At 34.2% G+C, this 19,731-nt stretch overlaps 1 protein-coding gene across 1 annotated transcript; it reads right to left on the bottom strand.

Annotated features, from left to right (window-relative positions):
• Positions 1–796: 796 nt before the first annotated feature.
• LOC113395242 (O-acyltransferase like protein-like) lies at positions 797–17,184 on the bottom strand. Its single transcript, XM_064218176.1, has 12 exons — positions 17,036–17,184; positions 13,114–13,250; positions 11,492–11,804; positions 9,203–9,314; positions 8,524–8,611; positions 7,247–7,422; positions 6,570–6,755; positions 5,323–5,502; positions 5,012–5,162; positions 4,534–4,711; positions 3,174–3,316; positions 797–1,222 (listed from the first exon to the last, which is right to left on the bottom strand). The coding sequence occupies exons 1-12, from the start codon at positions 17,091–17,093 to the stop codon at positions 1,112–1,114; spliced, it is 1,833 nt and encodes a 610-aa protein (XP_064074246.1). The 5' UTR covers positions 17,094–17,184; the 3' UTR covers positions 797–1,111.
• Positions 17,185–19,731: the final 2,547 nt, after the last annotated feature.

The following is a 19,731-nucleotide window of genomic DNA, read 5'->3' as shown; positions in this document are numbered from 1 at the left end:
TTTCATTAGAATCGAACCCGGGACCTCGGAGTGGCGTACCCATGAAAACCGGTGTACACACTACTCGACCACGGAGTTCGTCAATTAATATATCAATCGCACAATGTTTATGCTGTTGAATTAAAAAAAAACAAAATTAGGTTAATTTATACACGTTCTATACGTTATATACGTTATATACGTTATGATTTATGAGGCAAGTCTATTTTGCCACAGGATTGCAATTCATTAACGATTTTTAAATTTATAATATACAAATAAATACTACTTGTATAAATATAATAACAAATACTTTAATATTATATACTTCATTGAGATACCCAGACAACAGTTGCATTGGCAAATTATATTTTAACAAAATAATAAATAGTTGATACAATTTACGGCATTATCACGGGTACTTTGTCAAACTATTATGGGCCCGATTATTTATTTTTTGATACAATTAAATATTAATAACATGAATGAAACAAAATGAGACGACAAACACAAGAAATATACTTACTTGTGACAAAAAATATAGTTTTTTTATCATAAAACATATTTTAAAGTTTGACTTTTACATTATAATTTAATGTTCATATGCTGTTATTTCTATTTATGTCTGATGGGTTTCGATATATTGCTAATTTTATTCATTCTTAAGCTATGTACATATATACGAATACATTATAAATATTTGTAAATTTATACAGTAAAATCTCAGTTCATAGTTCATGCACTAGGATTATTTAAAAATAAAACTATATAACAAAATTTTACAAAACTGATTAGTGACAGTCAAAAGGGAGATGAATAGTTTGAAATCTTCCACAGGCGGCAACGAACGAATATAAAATATTACTTACATCGACACTCGCTACCAAACATAGGAACTAAGATGTTAGGTCTCTCGTGCCTGTAATTACACTGGCTCACTCACCCTTACACAGCAATGCAAATTGACGTTTGGCGGTGATAAGAGGGCGGTAACTAAAGACTGTTATATAAAACATATTTACAATTATTATAGTCGTTGTTCAGCATATTTATCTCTTATACTAATATTATGAAAACAAACATTATTACGCTGGTGTATCCTATCATCACTACTTGCAGTTCTACATGAACGCTATGAAGTATATAGCGTCTGTAATACCTTCTGTGCCGGGATTTCCACCATGAGGTAGAGTGGCAGAGACGTGACGTACGTCATAACTATTGAAGTGAAGATATGTCCGCCCTGAAACAGAGAAATAATTAACTTTACACGGTTACATAGGGTTTGCAGCTCCATTCCACCACGCTGCTACTGCGGTTTTTGCGGATCAAACGCACGTGGCTCAATTACATTCGATGCATGTTGTTACTGACGATTTGGTTTAATCCTCTCGTAGTGTTTAATATTTTAAAATAAGATTAATATCGCTATAGAATGTACTAGTAAAGTACGCAACAGTGTCAACTATAGTCCCGTATAAAATATGTATATCTATTAAATTATTTATAATACAAGAGTTTATTTGTATCTATCCTAGTACAAAAAATATTATATAACTAGATTTATACACACACACACAATTTCAGGTGCGGTTGTGTGGCAGTGGCTTAAAATTCAGTTAAAAGATTTGATATACACATACTAACACCTGAAGTTAAATAAAAGCTTTTAATAATCGCATCGAAAATACTACAGTCGCATTCAACGCATTTGTTAGTATTGCTCAGTACGCGACAATGGGGCTAGAATATGTCGCGGAACTTTATAGTCAATTCTTACAGCACGTGTAAAATCAAATTATAATATAGGAAATATATGGATATTTCTCATTAAATTCTACACACATATAAAAGATGAATTGTAAAATTATTATTTTTGACTTTAAATATTAAAAAACACGCCTGCCCGGAATGAACGAATATATTAATGTATTCATGACCAGTGTCACTCAGGGTGTTGTAAAGATTCTAACAATACCCCATACACCCAAATGTATTCAGTCATTCAAAATTTATTGCGGGATAAACAAACTGACTGAAAGACTATCTGTCAGTTACTTTATCATAATGTTGTCATCAGATAATATTACACTCCATTTTTGGGTAATGGTGCAATAAAGCGGCTTTGTCGCTTAATACAGCTTTCTTCCAGAAAATCATAAGGTTCAACATATAAAAAAAAATGTGAACACTATTTTAAAATAAATAGAGGAGCATACTCGTAAATACATAAAGTACAAATAATAAAAGGCTGAATAATATTTTTATGAACACCATCGATTCATTTAGTACTAATATTCTTCTTAAGATGTTAATAGAAAAACATCTATTAAACATTTCAAAAATTATTTGAGTCATAGTAATTTTTATTTATAAAGGATTAAATTTTGGACAAACGTTTGTCCAACTATGGCATCGTCAAGGCTAATTTACTATATTTGCACGAATATTACGAACCTCAACGACTCAGCTGATTTTGATAAATTATGTAAGTAGGACTCGTAAAAATAATCTGAAGGATTTGTGGCGACATCACCACTGATATTATTTCTTTAGAGCACATAGTATACAACGACTTTAGTCTTTCAATGAAAATATGCGATGCTGTAGGTAATCTTAAAAGGAGTGAAGGATATAAGGGTACAAGAATATTTTATTACTATTTCAATGCAGATAAAATTCTACTGAAATTTGCAAAAACTCAACGATCTAGGAGATAGAATGCTTCACTCAATTTATCTCGTATTCGGCAGGGAAAACATGCTTAGGAAAACTGCATTAAATAACAATCACAGCAAAACAATCAACGGCGGCCGAGAAAAAGGATTAACAAATTGAACTAGCTTTGGTTACTGTTACGTTGATCAATGTCAGATTAATTAATCTCAATGTTCGTTAGTAGTCGATGAGGCTTAGAGGCCAATTTTATTTTAGTTTATGTCGTTGGGAATCTAAATGCAAAAGTTCTTGAGAGGAGCGAAAGTTCCCCCCGCTTCCCGAATTCTACTGTTCTAGGCCAACGTTTAATTTTTCTACATTGACGGGTCTGCATCAGCAGTCGTGGCTCAAGTTTAATCTTCTTAATACGAAAGGTTTTGTTTGAGTATATACAAAGACGCTATCTCTGAAAATGATTTAGTTGTCTTTTTAATATTTTCGTTAATTACTTTTATAAATAAAACATTTATACTTACAATTTCGAACACCGATACACGAGCGAGGTTCGTCTTGATAGCGAGGAATGTCAGGTTGTAACACCAGTGCACGAGGAATACGGACAGCGACATTCGGCTAAGGATCTGCCATATCCGCCAAGTCAACACCTGCCAGTAAATACCTAGAAAATAAAGTTGAATGTGTTGTTGTCTGCTGTTTGGACCAGTGTTATTACAGAAGTGACATTACATCTCAGAGCAATGGATGGCGAGTTTGTTTATTTGCTTACAGTTTCAGTGTCTACGAACGAAGGTGATATTTAAATAAACTAAACAAGCTTAAAAATGATGTTCTGTATTTCTTATTCCTGTCTAGCCGAGATGAACATCTATGTATATCAACCGACGATTGCAATGGAGCTTGGATAGCGCTGAATTTTCCTGTGCTAATTTGTGGAATCTCATGAATCATATCTAGCCGATGACGTTGGATCAGGTGCACGCAATCAAACCGCAAAATATTAATGAGTTCGTATAAAATCCTTGGACTTTTATTAAGTGGAAAATACAGAAATTGATCTCGATAACGATTAATGCATTGACATAACGTGTCTTTATAATAATTATGAGATTATTGTATTCGTATTATACAAAACTTTCTAAAAACTTTATTTTATTTCAAAGAAGATTTTTTCGTGATATACTATATACCCATATTATTCAGTGTACAAGGAATGCAGCAGTATGTGAGTTATATTGTATACTAATAGTTGATAAAAAAACTGAAAAACAAGCTAACCGGACGGTTTAACTAGGAATTTAAACCGGCGTATCTCGTTTTGTTTATCGTTTCAGATCGTTATCGAATCAGATATATTGTAACTATAAACACTTGATGTAGTTTAATAAGTGAATCAAAGTTTGCAATATTCTAATTTTGACCGATTGCAAGAAAACAAAGATCAATTTAATTTTATGTTTATGTATATATGGTCAATTGGTCATCTATATCTTCGTTGATTGGGAACCGATTTACATGTCTTACGTTAATTTAAAATCGTGCATTCTGATTCATCTCATGCAACGCTGAATCTGACCTCGGTATAATTATTTATTTTCCTGATCCATTTGTTACACAATGTTGTTATAAACTTTAATATTGTTTGTGTTATGATTTTGTAAGTAATAGCTACCTACATCAGATGTAAACAATTCCATTAAGTTTTTCTTTTGAGTCTTTTTAATTAATTGAACATTAACATTTTAGTCCTTTAATTTGAGTTGACCCCATAAAACGAATTTCTGACAGGAATTTTAGGAAATTCGAAATACAAAATCTGTTCGGGTTATACAAGGCTAGTTGAAGTCAGGCACAAATAGCTAAAAGGAGTATACTCACGATCAATTTTTAAGAAGAATCCTAACATGGCGATGACCATGATGATGGAGAAGACGGGCCGGTCGAACGCCGTGTAGAGCGTGACTAAGGTCTTCGAAGATGAGTCCCTGACGAAGTATCCGCACATTATCCATAGCAGAATACTCGGCACAGACAAGCGGTACAGCACGCGGTAGCACTGCAACGTTAATTATTATATTAGCAGATAACACATTGCAATAGTGAATTTACATATTCCAAAAAAAGTATTTATCGTTTTTGCTGCTTGTCAGCGCCTGAGTGGCTCGTTTTATTTATCAAATTCCAAAAATTCACTTAATTTTGCACAAAAATGTTGTACATAGCTAATAGAAAAAAAAACGAAAAATCATCAGAAGGTGTTTAAAAGAGTTCTTTCTACAAGACTACTGGTGATCAGATTTTCTTCTCAAGCGTCTTTCATCAGTTGCTTGTTGAAGCGGCTCGCGAGGATACGTACTTTGTTCTGTTGGAGTTGGTAGCCACTTGTGGTGAGAGCGCGGTGCAGGAACGCGAGCAGCAGGCCGAGCAGCGCGGCAGGCAGACTCCCCCACGCCGCCGCGTACTGCCAGTTAAACGACGGCACTCCGGTGTATTGTGCTCGGATGAGTCTACATACGTATAACATTTTCTTAATCAAAAAAGTTTAAAACAACTTGGCTATATATATTTGATTGATTTATCATTACGAAAAGCCAGTGTTACTACAAGCACAAGGGATATACCATTTCAACTTCCAAGGTATTTGAAATAAACAGATATTTGACTCACTCGGGACGAGCAATGAAGAGGATAGACTTCAGATCCAAGTAGTAGGCCAAGTAGTAGTTGGCAATTATAGCGATCACAAACAGGCTTGCCAGAATTTTTATCGCGATTTGCGGTTTTCGTGCCAAGAATATAAGTAGCAGAGAGGTTATTACGTAGAGTTGCATGTCAACTGCTAGAAACCTGAAAACAAAAAAGTCTACATAAAGATAAAGTTTCTCGTCACAGTTTCAACACAGATTATTTTAAAACTTTAGTCTGTGGACTGTAAAATTGTTGTGATAAAACCTAAATGACTAATCCCCGGAGTGTTCAAACTAGGATTGGGACAATAAAGGTCCGCTTAGAGATCTCAAACCTAAAAGTAGCTCAATCGCTATTCATCATATACTACCGCCAAACATTAAAACTTAGTATTGTGGTGTTCCAGTATGTGTCGCTGCCGCTACGTTAACATCTTATATAGTTCCCAAGGTTGTATTACAATGTGTTATTAAACAAACAACATTAAAACGGTTGAAGTGCGAAGTTATATAATTGTCTATAAATTTCTTCAATAATTAGGCTACGCAACGTAAATAGGTTCAAAAAAAGAATTGATACTTTCTTATATTAGTTCGTTTAAACATAAAAAATCTCTAGTTCATTATAAGTTAGAATTAAAAAAAAAAACTTAAAAAGTCGTGATACGATTATTTCAAGCACTTTTATTTGGTGATTTTACTACATTACATATAAAGCCGGTTCGGAATGGATTGAATAATTACATAACACTTTAAGCCCATGCAAGCGTGCTACATCGTAGACCGTGTCGATGGTTAACATCGGGCAAGACAACGGTCTAACGCCGCGCCGGCCTGTTAAGGGTAAAATAAAAGTTTTTTTGTGTAAACGCAATTTTAATTTATAATAATAATAATTTTAGAATCTCCTACTTTATACCTGGTATAGTAATAAAGGTATAAAATGTGATCTCATGTGTGTAATGTATGAAACAGTTCATCGCATTTATATTATTTAACCCAACTCCCGTTGAGATTGGTTTAATTTCCTACCATCAAATTCATCGGTACTCGCAGCGTGTGTGCAAAGTCTCAGGTTTTACCAACATACCATAGTATGACTACAATGTTCTGAGTTTGTGTGACGTTTCGTCTTCTTATGGAGGACGAATAATCAGTAATAGTTATTAGTAAAAAAGGATGAATACTTTTAAACTCACATATATATTTAACACGTCTGTAACTCACCAAGTCTGTATCAGGCATCTATCATCAGGGCCGACGAGGTTATTAATGAAGAGTACATTCGTCCACCACTTGCGACGGCAGCGTGCGCTCTCCGCCTCCACCAGCGAGGACCAGAGCGGACCGTCGCTGGAGAAGCGCCACCACGTTGCAGTCAGACCCATCACGAACATGTTCAATGGCATTATCCTGGAAAAGAAAATATCTTTGAAATGTAAGCAGTGTAATATGATTTTTACACTGTCAATCATTAGATTTGTTAGATGGAATAGAGACGACTTATTGGGTAGTACACGGTGACTGCAACCAAAGACGGGTAAATCGCAGACAGGCATAGCTTTTACGTTCTATACGGCATCTCGTAGAGGACGGTGAAGATAATACATTTATACACCAGTACGTAGTTTAAATGCATGGTGGCAAAGTGTCCAAAATTTCTCTTTCGGGAGGTCAGGTCAGGAAGTCCCAACAGTCGGAACGAGATATACAGGTGTAATGCTTTTAATTATTGTTTTTCAGATTTATAAAATGTAACTGATGTGTATTTGTTTTATCCTCTTCTTTATTTTATATATATTTGACGAATATACAACAAAGATACAAATGAAAGAATGAACAATAATATAACACCTGTGTATCTATGCAATTGTTGATGCAACATTTTACTGAATGCGTCCTACCTCACGATCCTGTGGAGTATCATCTGCCCCCATATTTGGATGTTCAGTTTCTTCTTGGGATCAGTATCCAGCGATAGCATCACATTATAGGCCAGCAGGAAGGACGACAGGATGATGAAGGTCTGGACCACAGTGGTCCCGTTGTAAAGGAGTATTGATAGGGGATGGGTAATTCCCTGTGTAATTTACATGCTTGAATAATTATAAAATCATGTTAGCATTATAAATTAATTATAAATTTAAATTGACAAGGACAAGATCCAGTGGTTAAAAAAAATTGATTTATTTTCATTTTAATAATGATTTAGTAGGTATTCATTTTAGTAATAACATTTAAAATTACAATAGTTAAAATATTTCTGAGATGGAAAAGTATAAAAAATCTCATAGTAATGCTTACATTAATATTAATATAATAACGATTATAAGAGTAATTTATATGTAAAACGTTTGTTTAAATATGCTGATTTTTAACGCGATAACTTTTTGTCTTATCATACGATAAGACAATAAGTTATCGCGTTCGCGAAGATGGGTACGGATCACACAAAATACGAGCAAACGATCCGTGGAACAGAATAAATGGAATAAACGTATCTTCATGCATTTATCGTTACTCTCATATTCTGGTGGGTGGCAGTCAGACACGACCACCGGTACTGACCACCAAAAGACAAGGAGTTTGGATTTTATTTTCTAAGTGGTTCATAACTCCTTCAAATCTTAATACTCGCTCTCAGTAAGTAATAGAATAGAAAGTATTCATAATACATACCGTCAGTGGAGGCAAAGCAGAATAGCCAGAATAGTAGGTTTGAGAAATGAGGTTTGTTTACTTAACATTAAAACTCATTCAAAAGTTTTGGCGCTTTAGCCTTTTTCCCTTTCCACTAACGATATAAATCCCAGTCGTCTGTATATATATTTAACTAGCTGCCCGTGCCGTCGGCTTCGGGTAGAATAAGGGTCTACATTAAACGTTTATTTCGAAGAACAAATCAACCTCGGCATGCGTCCGCAGAATACCTCACCAAAAGCTTCATCACGATCCGACGAATGGTTAAGGAACGCGAGGGAAAACAATACGAACCTTCAATTTTATTTATTACTCAGAAAGAAGAAGGATATTGACTGATGTATTCAAAATGGATTTTAAATGTTATCATTGACCCTCAGATACAGCTATTTAAGCTAATTTGATATTTAAATACGTCATACATACGAGTATGACGTACTTAAATATCTAATTATAAAGTTGCTATCACTCAATATCTTACCTTTTCCAGGAACCGTGGGTTGTGTATATACGTCATGTGATGGGCTATGATTGAGTGCGCTAGAATCACAAAAACGAGTGTGATCGCTCTGCAAACAAAACAAAATAATTACATTCATTACAAGAACTTGAAAGCCATCAGTTTTAATGAAATAAAAGGCGTACACACTAATATTATATACATACTAAAACCTTCTTCGATGCGCACTGCGTCTTCGGGTTTTAGCCGTTATTTTGATTACTTTTATAACTCATTCTGTTCATAAAAACGTAATAACCATAACTGGTTAAGTACCAGAGGCGATCACATCCATACAGTAACAATTTATTTACCCAGCATTTTTTTTTAATTCTAAAACACATGGTAACTGTAATGCCCATTTAAGTATTTTTCCGTCATTTATTAGCATTGTCATCGGATCCGAGATTTAGGGAGTCGAGAAGTTACAGGTGTGTAAAATCCCGTGCTCCGGAAAGGACGTAAAACAGTTGGTCCTACTCCTCGGTCGTATCGGATGTTGGTCCCAGCGGATTATGAGAGTAAGGAAATAGAGGCGCACCTATGTAACATTTGCGTACTATAATATGTCCTGCATAGTTGGCTTGTCTCCCTTGAGATTGGCTGTCGTGTGCAAGTCGGTTATAACGACATTATTATAGATAAATACGGCATGTCTTACTTCATTCCATGCACCGGCGTGAGCGCATCAAACCGGGAGTCTGTCTTGTCATAGTTAGCCGTCAGCCGCCTCCAGTTACTTATCAGCGACCACGCGATCAGGAAGCGATTTGCTATGAAAATTAAATGAAATGTATTTTAAGCAAACAAAAAAAAATGCATTAGAGATAAAGATCACTCGATACAGTTGTTCAACCTTCAACTGGTCTGTAATAATGACTAATGAATAAATGGAATTTAGTTTGAAATATTTTGGTGAAACGCAATCGTCACAATTCAATTTTAGTATCTAATCTAATTAGCAAAAGTATTGAAAAATATGTCTCACACGATCAATGTATAAAAATTTAGCCATTAAACCCGTTCAGTCTCTTTCGTTGGATCCTTTTTTAAGTAAACAGCGTATTTGTTTATATGATATAAAGTCTTACAACAATAAAAATAACTGAACGCGGACGTCTGACGGAGCCCAAGCCAAGTACCATTCGTCGCGATGGTATCGATGCAGTCATAATATTATTCTCACTTCCTCGACGATATGATGTTATAGTCTGATTATTATCATAAAAATATAATTTTTTTCAAGGTACGAGTTATTTCTTAATATCTGCATAATACTAGCGTGAGAAAAATGTTTTTTTTTCTTGCCTGCGTAATACTCTACTGCCAAACAACAATACTTAATATGTTGTCTTACACTTGGAAAGTCGAGTGAGCCAGTGTACATCTTAGCAATGTGCGGTGCATTGGCGATGTAAAAAATGTTATACATTCGCGAAAATGTCTTTGGGTGGTGGCGATCACTTATCATCAGGTGTTGATCGTCCGCGAACCTATATTATAAGAAATTGGTATCACCAGGTCGGGTTATAGATTCTACCGAGAAGATCGGCAAGAAACTCAGTACTTATTCTTAAATTAAATACGTAGCCAACTGTGTACAACATTTGTATATTTTTTTAAATTTACAAATGAAAATATGAAGTATTTTTTTTTTAATTGTGAATACAGCCAGTGAGATATAAAAATACATAAACTCGTAATCGTGTAGTTTAATAAACAATAACAAACATCCTAGATCATCATTGTATTGTTATTGTGTAAAAAAAGTCTATACTTATAGTTTTAAATATTATTTTTGTAATTTGAGTAATGGAGGAGCGAGTAATTCCACACAAGTGTTTTCATACTTAAAATATGGTCTCAACTTTAAGTTTATTTTATGTTATTGTAAGAGGAAAAAAATAATATGCATATCATTATTAATGTAGAGATCAATCTTCATGCTTCAGTTGCGTGTTCTCGGATTAATAACAATAAATTGACAGTAAAATACGATCGCATAATGCTAATAATTACTAAGCAGATGTTGTAAGCTTGACGTAACAAATAAAAACGACAAATAAACAGTTAAACATCAGGTACATTCAATGCATTGTCTGTTTTTATATGTTTTTTTTTTATATAAAAAATATCGTGATTATAACCTTTTATTCAAATGTAATAGGAACAAAAAATATTCCGCTGAGTAAAACTATAAGTTCTTTTACAATCTTTATTATCCCATTATCACATATTATTATCATTTTAATTTTCATAAATGTAACATTAATTTCAATTAAATTAATTCAAGTCACGAATAGCAAAGTAATGTAGGTAACGAAGTCATTCAAATGCGTTGCATTTCCGTGTTTTCGCGGGTCGGCTGACGGAGACAGGATTACCCGAACATGTCATGGTTTAAAAAGTAAACATCGTGAACATTCTTTCTAGGCCTAACCATATTGAGTTAATCTTTGAGTTTATTTCAGAAATATAACAAAAATATATACATTCAGAGAATTTTTTTTCGACTTTACTTTTTTATATATTATTATATCTTGAAATATTTTTAAATTAAAAATTAAAAAATTGTTAGAATATTTAGTGTCAATTAAATGTTAAGTCGATTCAAACCGTGGGATTGTTGCAGAACACGTTATTTCAGACTGCAGCTAACGACCCTAATGTGTTATGTGATCCCTTAAGGCACTGAACGTGTTAAATACTTTAAATTTAGGAAGGAAATTTCGCCCCACCATATAATTAATAAGTTTGCTAAAATACATGAATTTATTTAGGTGAATCCGATATCACTGTACTTCATAACAATACTGACTTGCTTATATCATAATATCATAGTGAACAATACAGAAGATAACGTAATTTATCCTTGTTAGTGATTGTTTTTTAAAAGTGTTACGTGAGAATGGTTTTACTTATAAATATAAAAATATAAACAAAAACATACGTTTATCATCCGAGCTACGAAGTAGTTCATATGCTGTCCCAACTAAATTGGCTATTAATATGAGGCCAGTGATACTCGCGAATATGAGATCATATACATCCAAAGGCATTTTAGGAGAACTCGTGCTGGTCTTGCAGTTGTCCAAGTTGAGTAGTTTCGCGTCCAACTTGTATTTCGTTTTCGTGAGGTTGTGGACACACTCTTCAAAAATCTCAGGGAGGAATTCGCCAGAGATGTGAGCGCACGTCTTGGTCACGCAGTAGCCACGGTGGATGACCGTGTGGTTGAACTTGTGCTTGTCTTCAGAGACGGTCTGTAAGATTGATCCTTTCTTAATATTAAAGCGTCATGTATACGGACAGGCTACGGGCTCGTTTCACGTTTGTTTGTGCGTAACAATTAAACGGATTTCAACTTGAAACTTAAAGTGTTAACCTTTCATTACACTGTGAATGGCGAGATCACGTACGAGATCTAGGTGCTATGCACCTGTACTCCACATAACCCGCCATGCCGGATTACAGCGAAAAGTAGGTATTAAGTACTGTTTCGCGATAGTGAATTCTGATACCGTCCGTAAATTTCTTATGTTCGACTTAACAGATTGCGTTTTGAAGATACAGATCATTAACATATTATATTAAAGTTTATCAAACACGATTTCTTAAAATAAAATGTTATCAATAACGAATTTCTTTTCTTTCAACTAGTTTTCTAGAAACACTTTAAAATCACTACTAGTTATGACCATTATCGACAAGGCGCCCCAATGCGCGGCGCTCTTTTGTTTGCCCCCCTGCGCCCTGGGTTAAGACGGACCGATAGAAAATGATCATACAATATTTCTGTATATGACTTTGCAAGATAACTTTGATCAATTTTTTTTTAATGATTGTACTTTAGCAGCGTTGGTCAGCTTTTGATAAATAAAACATAAATATGTTATGTTATTATTAGGATATTAGAATAAAAAACGACATTGAACCTGTTTCCATCGCCGTCACGCTTGGTATTTTTAATAAGGGTTTTTATTAGATAATAAAAGTTATTTATAAAATATAAGGTCGAGAACCTTCGATTTACGTCAACGTTTTTTCGACTAGAACTAAGTATAATAATATAATTGGAATAATAAATTCTCCTAAAAACATGCAGATTTCGTCTCATGTCGTGACACCATCTTTCACCGTCAAATCCAACATTGTAAGCGCGTCTTCAACAAAGTTACTGCGTACTATCGAATACAAGCACTGACTATTACAACAAGTAAACCTACCCTAAGCTTCAATGATAACATTCCAACACTGCAGAAAATAAATGTATTACATGTCACAATGGCAGAAGCGGTAACGTGTGGTATATTTTGCTCAACAAGTAGTTCTTGATTAACATATTATTACATAAAATCATGCTCCTACTTTACTTAGCTACATATATACGTTCCGGTAATATCTAACAAGTTCGCCGACTTTCAAAACGCCATTTTTTGACTAATCCATAATGAATACCATACAGTATTTAAAACTCGACCTGTCATGTCAAGTCAAAATCAAAGTCGTTTATTTATGTTTCTCGCTCTTGGAATAGAGTATATAAGTATATAACGTATGGTCTTATATGACCTGTATCATATTGAGGAGGCGGTTGTACTTCTGCGAGGAGAGGTGGAAGGAGCCGACACAGAAGGCACCGCGCGAGGCCTGACACTCATCGTAGTCGTCCAGCTCGAAGAGCCGTGGCATGGAGTAGTATTGCTCATCTGTAAAGAATAAACCAGGATTTAATACATTCAATTGGAAATTTTCTTAGCAATTTGGTATCGATGTTATATTTCTTAATATATTTTAATTTGGCGCAGTACCTCAGACCACTTTATAAATAAACCAGTCCATTATTCAAATTACAAAAGAACGTTTTACACAACGGACTTAAATAAGTATAAACAGAGCAAAATTGAAAATAGCTAGGAACCAAGATATTATGTCCCGTACGCGTCTGCAGTTACACGGGCTTACTCATCGTACGAATCGTAACACCAATCGTATCGTATTATTATCATCGTATCTGCTTGGCGGCAGGGTATGTGATGATTGGGAGGTAACTGCCGAGGCGGGCTTGGGCAAAAATCTACTGACAAGTGACCATTACCCACCACCATATAAAAATAATAATTTTTGCAGGTTTATCTGTGAGTTTACCTGTATGCTTGACATAATTAGTCGATTGTGTTAGTGAAATATGAATATTTAATATTAATAGTTGTTTCCTAAAAATATTTTTTTAACAAACGACCTCAGAGACGTTGTCAAAAATCTTTATTCAATATAGAAGCGTTACACTTCCTTACGATTTTTGACTATTAGTAAAAAATCTACCACCGGTTCGGAAATAAACACCTCGGACTTGAGAACAAGCGGCGAAAAAAACTGAGCGGGTTTATTTTAATGCCATATTTTACAATTTATTATGCATTATATATTTATTATTGTTTTTATACAATAATAAAAAATTTCGTTTGGCTTGGCTGTATGATATAATCGTTGGAATAGTTTTGAGTCGGCACTAACACAGCTAATGGTTGAATGAATGAACTAAAAAAATTCGTCTAAGGCAGCCATTCGAGGGAGTAAACAACGAGATGTTCTGCGGTGTGATGTCAGTGTGAGCGCAAACACCGGACTTTAATCTCTACTCAGTGGGGCAGGAAGATTCCTATTGCCGTGCTGCTACTGAAAATATGTTGACAGAAAAACGGCATTCGAACCCGCGGCTTTATGATCTGCAGCTACGAGGCAGCTTATGTTATTCTATTATCGCGCCCAAATTTATACAAATGTTTGCTGATTTGCCTTTACGCTCATTATTAGAGAATAATATCAGAGAATATGACGATAAAAATAAATCTATATGTATAATTATCTATTATAATATTGTTTCGCGTGTGTGTCGATTACAATTAAGTTTACCGATTAAGCTTTAAGCTTTCTTTACAAAGGTAGAGCTCTGGAATATTCATAGACAAACTTTCTAACTTCAACACAGTAATTTTGTAGACGTCTTAACGTTGCTGTATAATGTATTGGTAATATTTTACTTGTTTATGTCATTCATATCATTATATCTGAATAATATTAATGACATAAACATCAACGATGGAATATTATAGCTCTCAGCGTCTATACAGTGCAGTGAAAACACGACCACATACCAATAGTACACAGATAGTAAATATGTGCGTTTAATGAGTTATGTTTTCGACTCCGCTGTAATAACAGTAACAATATAGTTTATATTGTATTTATATTGTATACTGGCCTTTATAATGTAGTTCCAGAACTTCGTGTAATAACAGTATTTCTTAGTTCACGGTCAAATTGGTTCGGCGGCTAGATATAGGGCAGCAGATGGAAACAATAATAAAATGGGGTTTTCTGTCGAAAAATTCTCAGCTACAGCCCGGAGTCTAGAAGATGGGAGTGTTTTTACTGGGAAAGCACGTAAAACCATTGATCTTGCGCCGGAACCATTTCCGGTCCTGTCGGGTTTACCGTCCCATCGGAATATGACACACTTGTGCACTATAAAATATCCTGCGTAGCTGACTGGTCTCACTCGAGATGGACTGTCGTGGCCGAAATCGGGTGACAACATCGACAGCATCACCACCATCATCATTTCCTCGATGAAAATCAGACAAATTACTGATGCTTATTTCTGTTTTTGGCAAATTTTTAAAGTGTCGATCTTTTGAAAGTAGAAATGATAGCACTCGGTATTGACTCTTGAATATTGGAGCTCCAACAGAAACTGATCCCATGCGCGTCGTTAATTACATCTAATAAGGCAGAACTTTGCAATCGATTGCGCCTCTATCCACGAGATTAACCGAGCACCATATCACGCAGCGGTACAAGATTCCAGCCACAGGTTTTTATCAGATTCAATTAAATAATATAGTTTTCTTTCTTTTTTTATTTATATGTAAAATAAATCCAACGAATTGAATTGAGTACATTGTTTTTTTTTATTTATTGTACACTCAATATATTTTAATATTATTCCATAATAATATAATAAAAAAAAAAAACATATTTTTTTAAATTAAAAACGAGTCCACGGACACTCGCACAGCCGGAACGCTGCAATACGCATATCATATTATTATATTTAAATATTTCTTGTATTAATGACATCCATTTACATTTATTCTATTCAAGTACTCACTAGCACTTCCGAATAGTCTTATAATTTGTAAAATAAATCAATTATAACACTTTGTTAATAAATGACGTCATACGTTCTTTCAATTCTCAGATTTTTGTAATCGGAAGTTTTTTAAAAACGAACAATAAGAGCGGTTGCACAATCGTCTCTCATCTTTTCAATTCATTTGTGACGTCACAATATAACATTTTATTTCAGAATGCCAATAGTATATTATTCAATTCAGATGACTGTCGAAGTGATTTAGGAAATTAAACTTAATTTTAATTCGATAGGTTAGCTGGTAGGATTTTGTGTCTACGCCTGCCTGGGTAGATACCAGATACCCAGATATTACCCACGTCAGATATTCTACCCCCAAATAGCAATACGTAGCACTGTTGTATTCCACTTTGAATGGTAAGTGAGCCAGTTTAACTATGAGGACCAAGGGATATAACGTCTTAACTCCCGAAGTTGATGGCACATTGGCGATGTATGGAATGGTTAATATTTTTATAGCGCCATCCGACCATCAGGTCCATTATCCCGTCCGCTTACCTAAATGAAAAAAAACGAAGCTACCACTGTACCTTAAGCTACCGCTAGTTCGATATGTAGATCCATTCAAGAAGAATCGTCAAGGAACTCAAAAAGGTAACTAACTCTTAAAAAAAAACGTATAAAATTAAACTTATTTATCCTCTGTTATAATAATAATAATATTTTATGATACGACAGGTGTTCGTGGAAATATAGAAATAAAAGAGCGCATCTACGACGCCGACGTTCTAATACAATAATCCCGCCGGACCTTTGCAGGTTTGAGATATTACTTTCAGAAACGGTAATGGATTTTGGATTGCCAAGATGAAACCGTTACGCTTTGGTGCAAAAATATTGATTGGATATTGATGAAATGTAACTAATAAAAACAATCGCAGTTTTTTTCCCACGAGAATGAACTTCTTACAAAGATGACGAAACAAACAAAGCAATCATCATAGTAATTATTGATAATTAAATAACAGCAGCAGTTGATAAACCCCAGCTCATGAAAAATACTAAATACGTCCCATTAATTCGTCTTTAGCGGTGCTGCCGTCTTCTGGAGGAAACTTTCCGATAAAAGTATTGCATTTGTAAACTGCTACGATTGCACGCGTGTAATTAAAATTGTTACTGAAAGATTAAATTGATGGATTTTATGGTGATTTACTAAGTTATCACTTATAATGTAACAACTATATACTTAGTATCCAAATTTGAACGCGATACAAAAAGTAATTAATCACGTGTTATTGACGTGAATGTGCAATTGATGGTATGAGGTAATGTTACCTGTGATCCCTGTAACTGCCACCAGCACGCACAAGAAACACAACAGTCGCGACACCATCACGCCGGCACTGACCACAGTCACGGACAGATTACTAGACACTAGTGACAGTATAATTGTGTTCAAGTTATAAGCCTGTGCCCATGATATAGTTGCGATCCTTTATTAGGGTTCCGTAAACACGATGACAAAACGGAACTTGACAATATCGCCTCTGTTTGAAACTGAAATGCAAACACAGTTAACCACCTCACGGATATATAGCGTAATTGAATAAATTTAATATGTGGTTGGTAGGAAGTTTAATATGTAAATTATATTAAAATATATTTAAGAAAGTATACCAAAATTAAACACTATCTTTGATAATACGAAGCCTAACATTAAAATAACTATGAATTCAGGGATTTGTTCAAAATGTCTGTTAATTCCTAAAGAATAAATAATAGTGAGGAACCCTCCGCGTGCGAGCCACTCTCAAATGACCGGCTTTTAAGATTAACGTAGATCTTCGCGATCTTTCGATTCAGGCGTTGATTTTATTTATTCACGACAATGTGATATTTTAAAACTATATGTATCAAAATATTTATATTTTATAAATAAAAATAATTAGGCTTTAATAAAATCTATTTAATTACATCCAGTGTCCAGCTCAACTAATTAGACAAAAAACGACATAGGAATCCAGTAGAGTGAAGGTAAATTTATTATTTTTATTTTTATCAATTAGCGATGAATACTTGATTGAGGTGCTATTCTAAAAAAATCGAATACTTACGTATTCAAACAATCACGTGGTAGTGTTAAACGTGGTCAGCTCGTGACCACGTCGGGCCCGATTCTGGCGAAACGTTCGGCGAAATGTAAAATAAGTATCATCAAACACTAAATTATAATAGAATGTGATTATTTCACCAACCATAACAACAATAAAATATAAAAGAGCAAAACAAATACCACCTTCGTAATAGAATTTAAAAAATGCCGGTGTCGAGGGCAAGGACTCAGCGTAACTGATACATTGTACTTTCCTACAGAGTGTAACGGACATTGCGAATGGCAAAATTATTTTTAAAATACTTGTTCTTTAATTTAATACATTATACACAACGGAGACAAGTGGAATTGTATTTTAACTTTTTTATTTTATTTTATTATATTAAGAATTTTCTGAACAGAATTGTTAATGATTGTACGTTTGTACCTTCGTACGCGTATCAGAAAAAACTAAACAAGTTCGCTTCATATGTAATACGAATCGGTTTCCGGGATTGTTTTGACTTAGTTTAATAAGGAGTTGTATATTTTTATCATTTAGTTTAAATTGAAAAAATTTAAAGTCAAGAAAACAGGCTCGGCAGCATAAATGTCATGGGGGGCTGGCTTTCGTTCAGCTGGGAGACGAGACTACGGATCACCCCCAAGCAAAATGAGGTGGAGGTGATCTGTGATTGAGCATCTATGCTGATCTTATTTTATTATTAATATATACATTTATTATACAATTTTTGTTATTATTTTCACAATAACTTTCGGTTTTTTTTCTTAACATTTTAAGTATATTCTAACTGTGAAGTAGTTTGCATTACGTTAAATAAGAAATAGCTGTAATTACATTTATTGAATCATTAGTTGTATTAAGAGGTTTACAATAAGTATTCCAGTTTTTGTTGTTATTGTTTTTAATAATAACTACGTAATCGTTTTTTTCATGATGTTCAAATCATTAAATTAATCTTAAGAACAACATACAAAACATCAATTTAAAATTTTTATTCCATTTACGCAATCAGATCACTTAGTTTGTACACTCCACCTTACAATTTAAATAAAACTTTAACAAAAGTCAAATATTATAACATACCTCTCAGGCTTAGAAAGATAGTTTGGTGCGTCCTATTAATTATTGTTAATATTATTAAGCGGTTATGACCGCTTACAAATAAGTTATCTATTTGCCAGTCTGCCTATCAATTTAAATTAAAAAAAAAGTATTTATATTTGACGCCCATTCTCACTCTGATACTTATAGACGATATAACTTTTGATATGTATGTAAAGCTGGTGCGATTCACGATGACGATGACGATGTGAACATGCGGTGCATTATCACAGATACACGATTGGTTTACAGTAAATAATTTAGTTTTGAATGCTCAAAAAACAACCTGTGTAGTTTTTACCCTACCCAATGTTAGAAAGAAAAATTATAATATATCTTTAAATGGTGGCCGTCTTGATGTAGCCTGATGATATGATACTACGGTTTTTTTGGGAATAGCATTGGATTCCAAACTTCAGTGGATTCCTCATTTATCATCCGTGATAGGAAGACTCAGCTCCGCAGCATACGCGGTTAGAAAAGTTAGACAACTAACTGATATCGATACCGCTCGTCTGGTATATTTTGGTTATTGTCACAGTATTATGTCATATGGCATATTACTGTGGGGTAACGCTGCAGATATTGAATCTGTTTTTATTTTACAAAAGAGAGCAATCCGGTCTATTTATAACATTGGAGCTAGAGACTCTCTTCGGGATGTTTTAACAAAGTAGGAATACTTACTGTTGCGTCACAGTATATTTACAACAATATTATGTATATTCACAGTAGCATTGATCACTTTGATAAAATCAGTGATAATCATTGTATGTGCACGAGAGAACATTTTACGCGACAATCGACTTACGG

Source organism: Vanessa tameamea, chromosome 21, assembly GCF_037043105.1.
Source record: "Vanessa tameamea isolate UH-Manoa-2023 chromosome 21, ilVanTame1 primary haplotype, whole genome shotgun sequence".
Taxonomy (NCBI): domain Eukaryota; kingdom Metazoa; phylum Arthropoda; class Insecta; order Lepidoptera; family Nymphalidae; genus Vanessa; species Vanessa tameamea.
The sequence above is the reverse complement of the archived record's forward strand: the minus strand, read 5'-3'. Positions and strand labels throughout refer to the sequence as shown.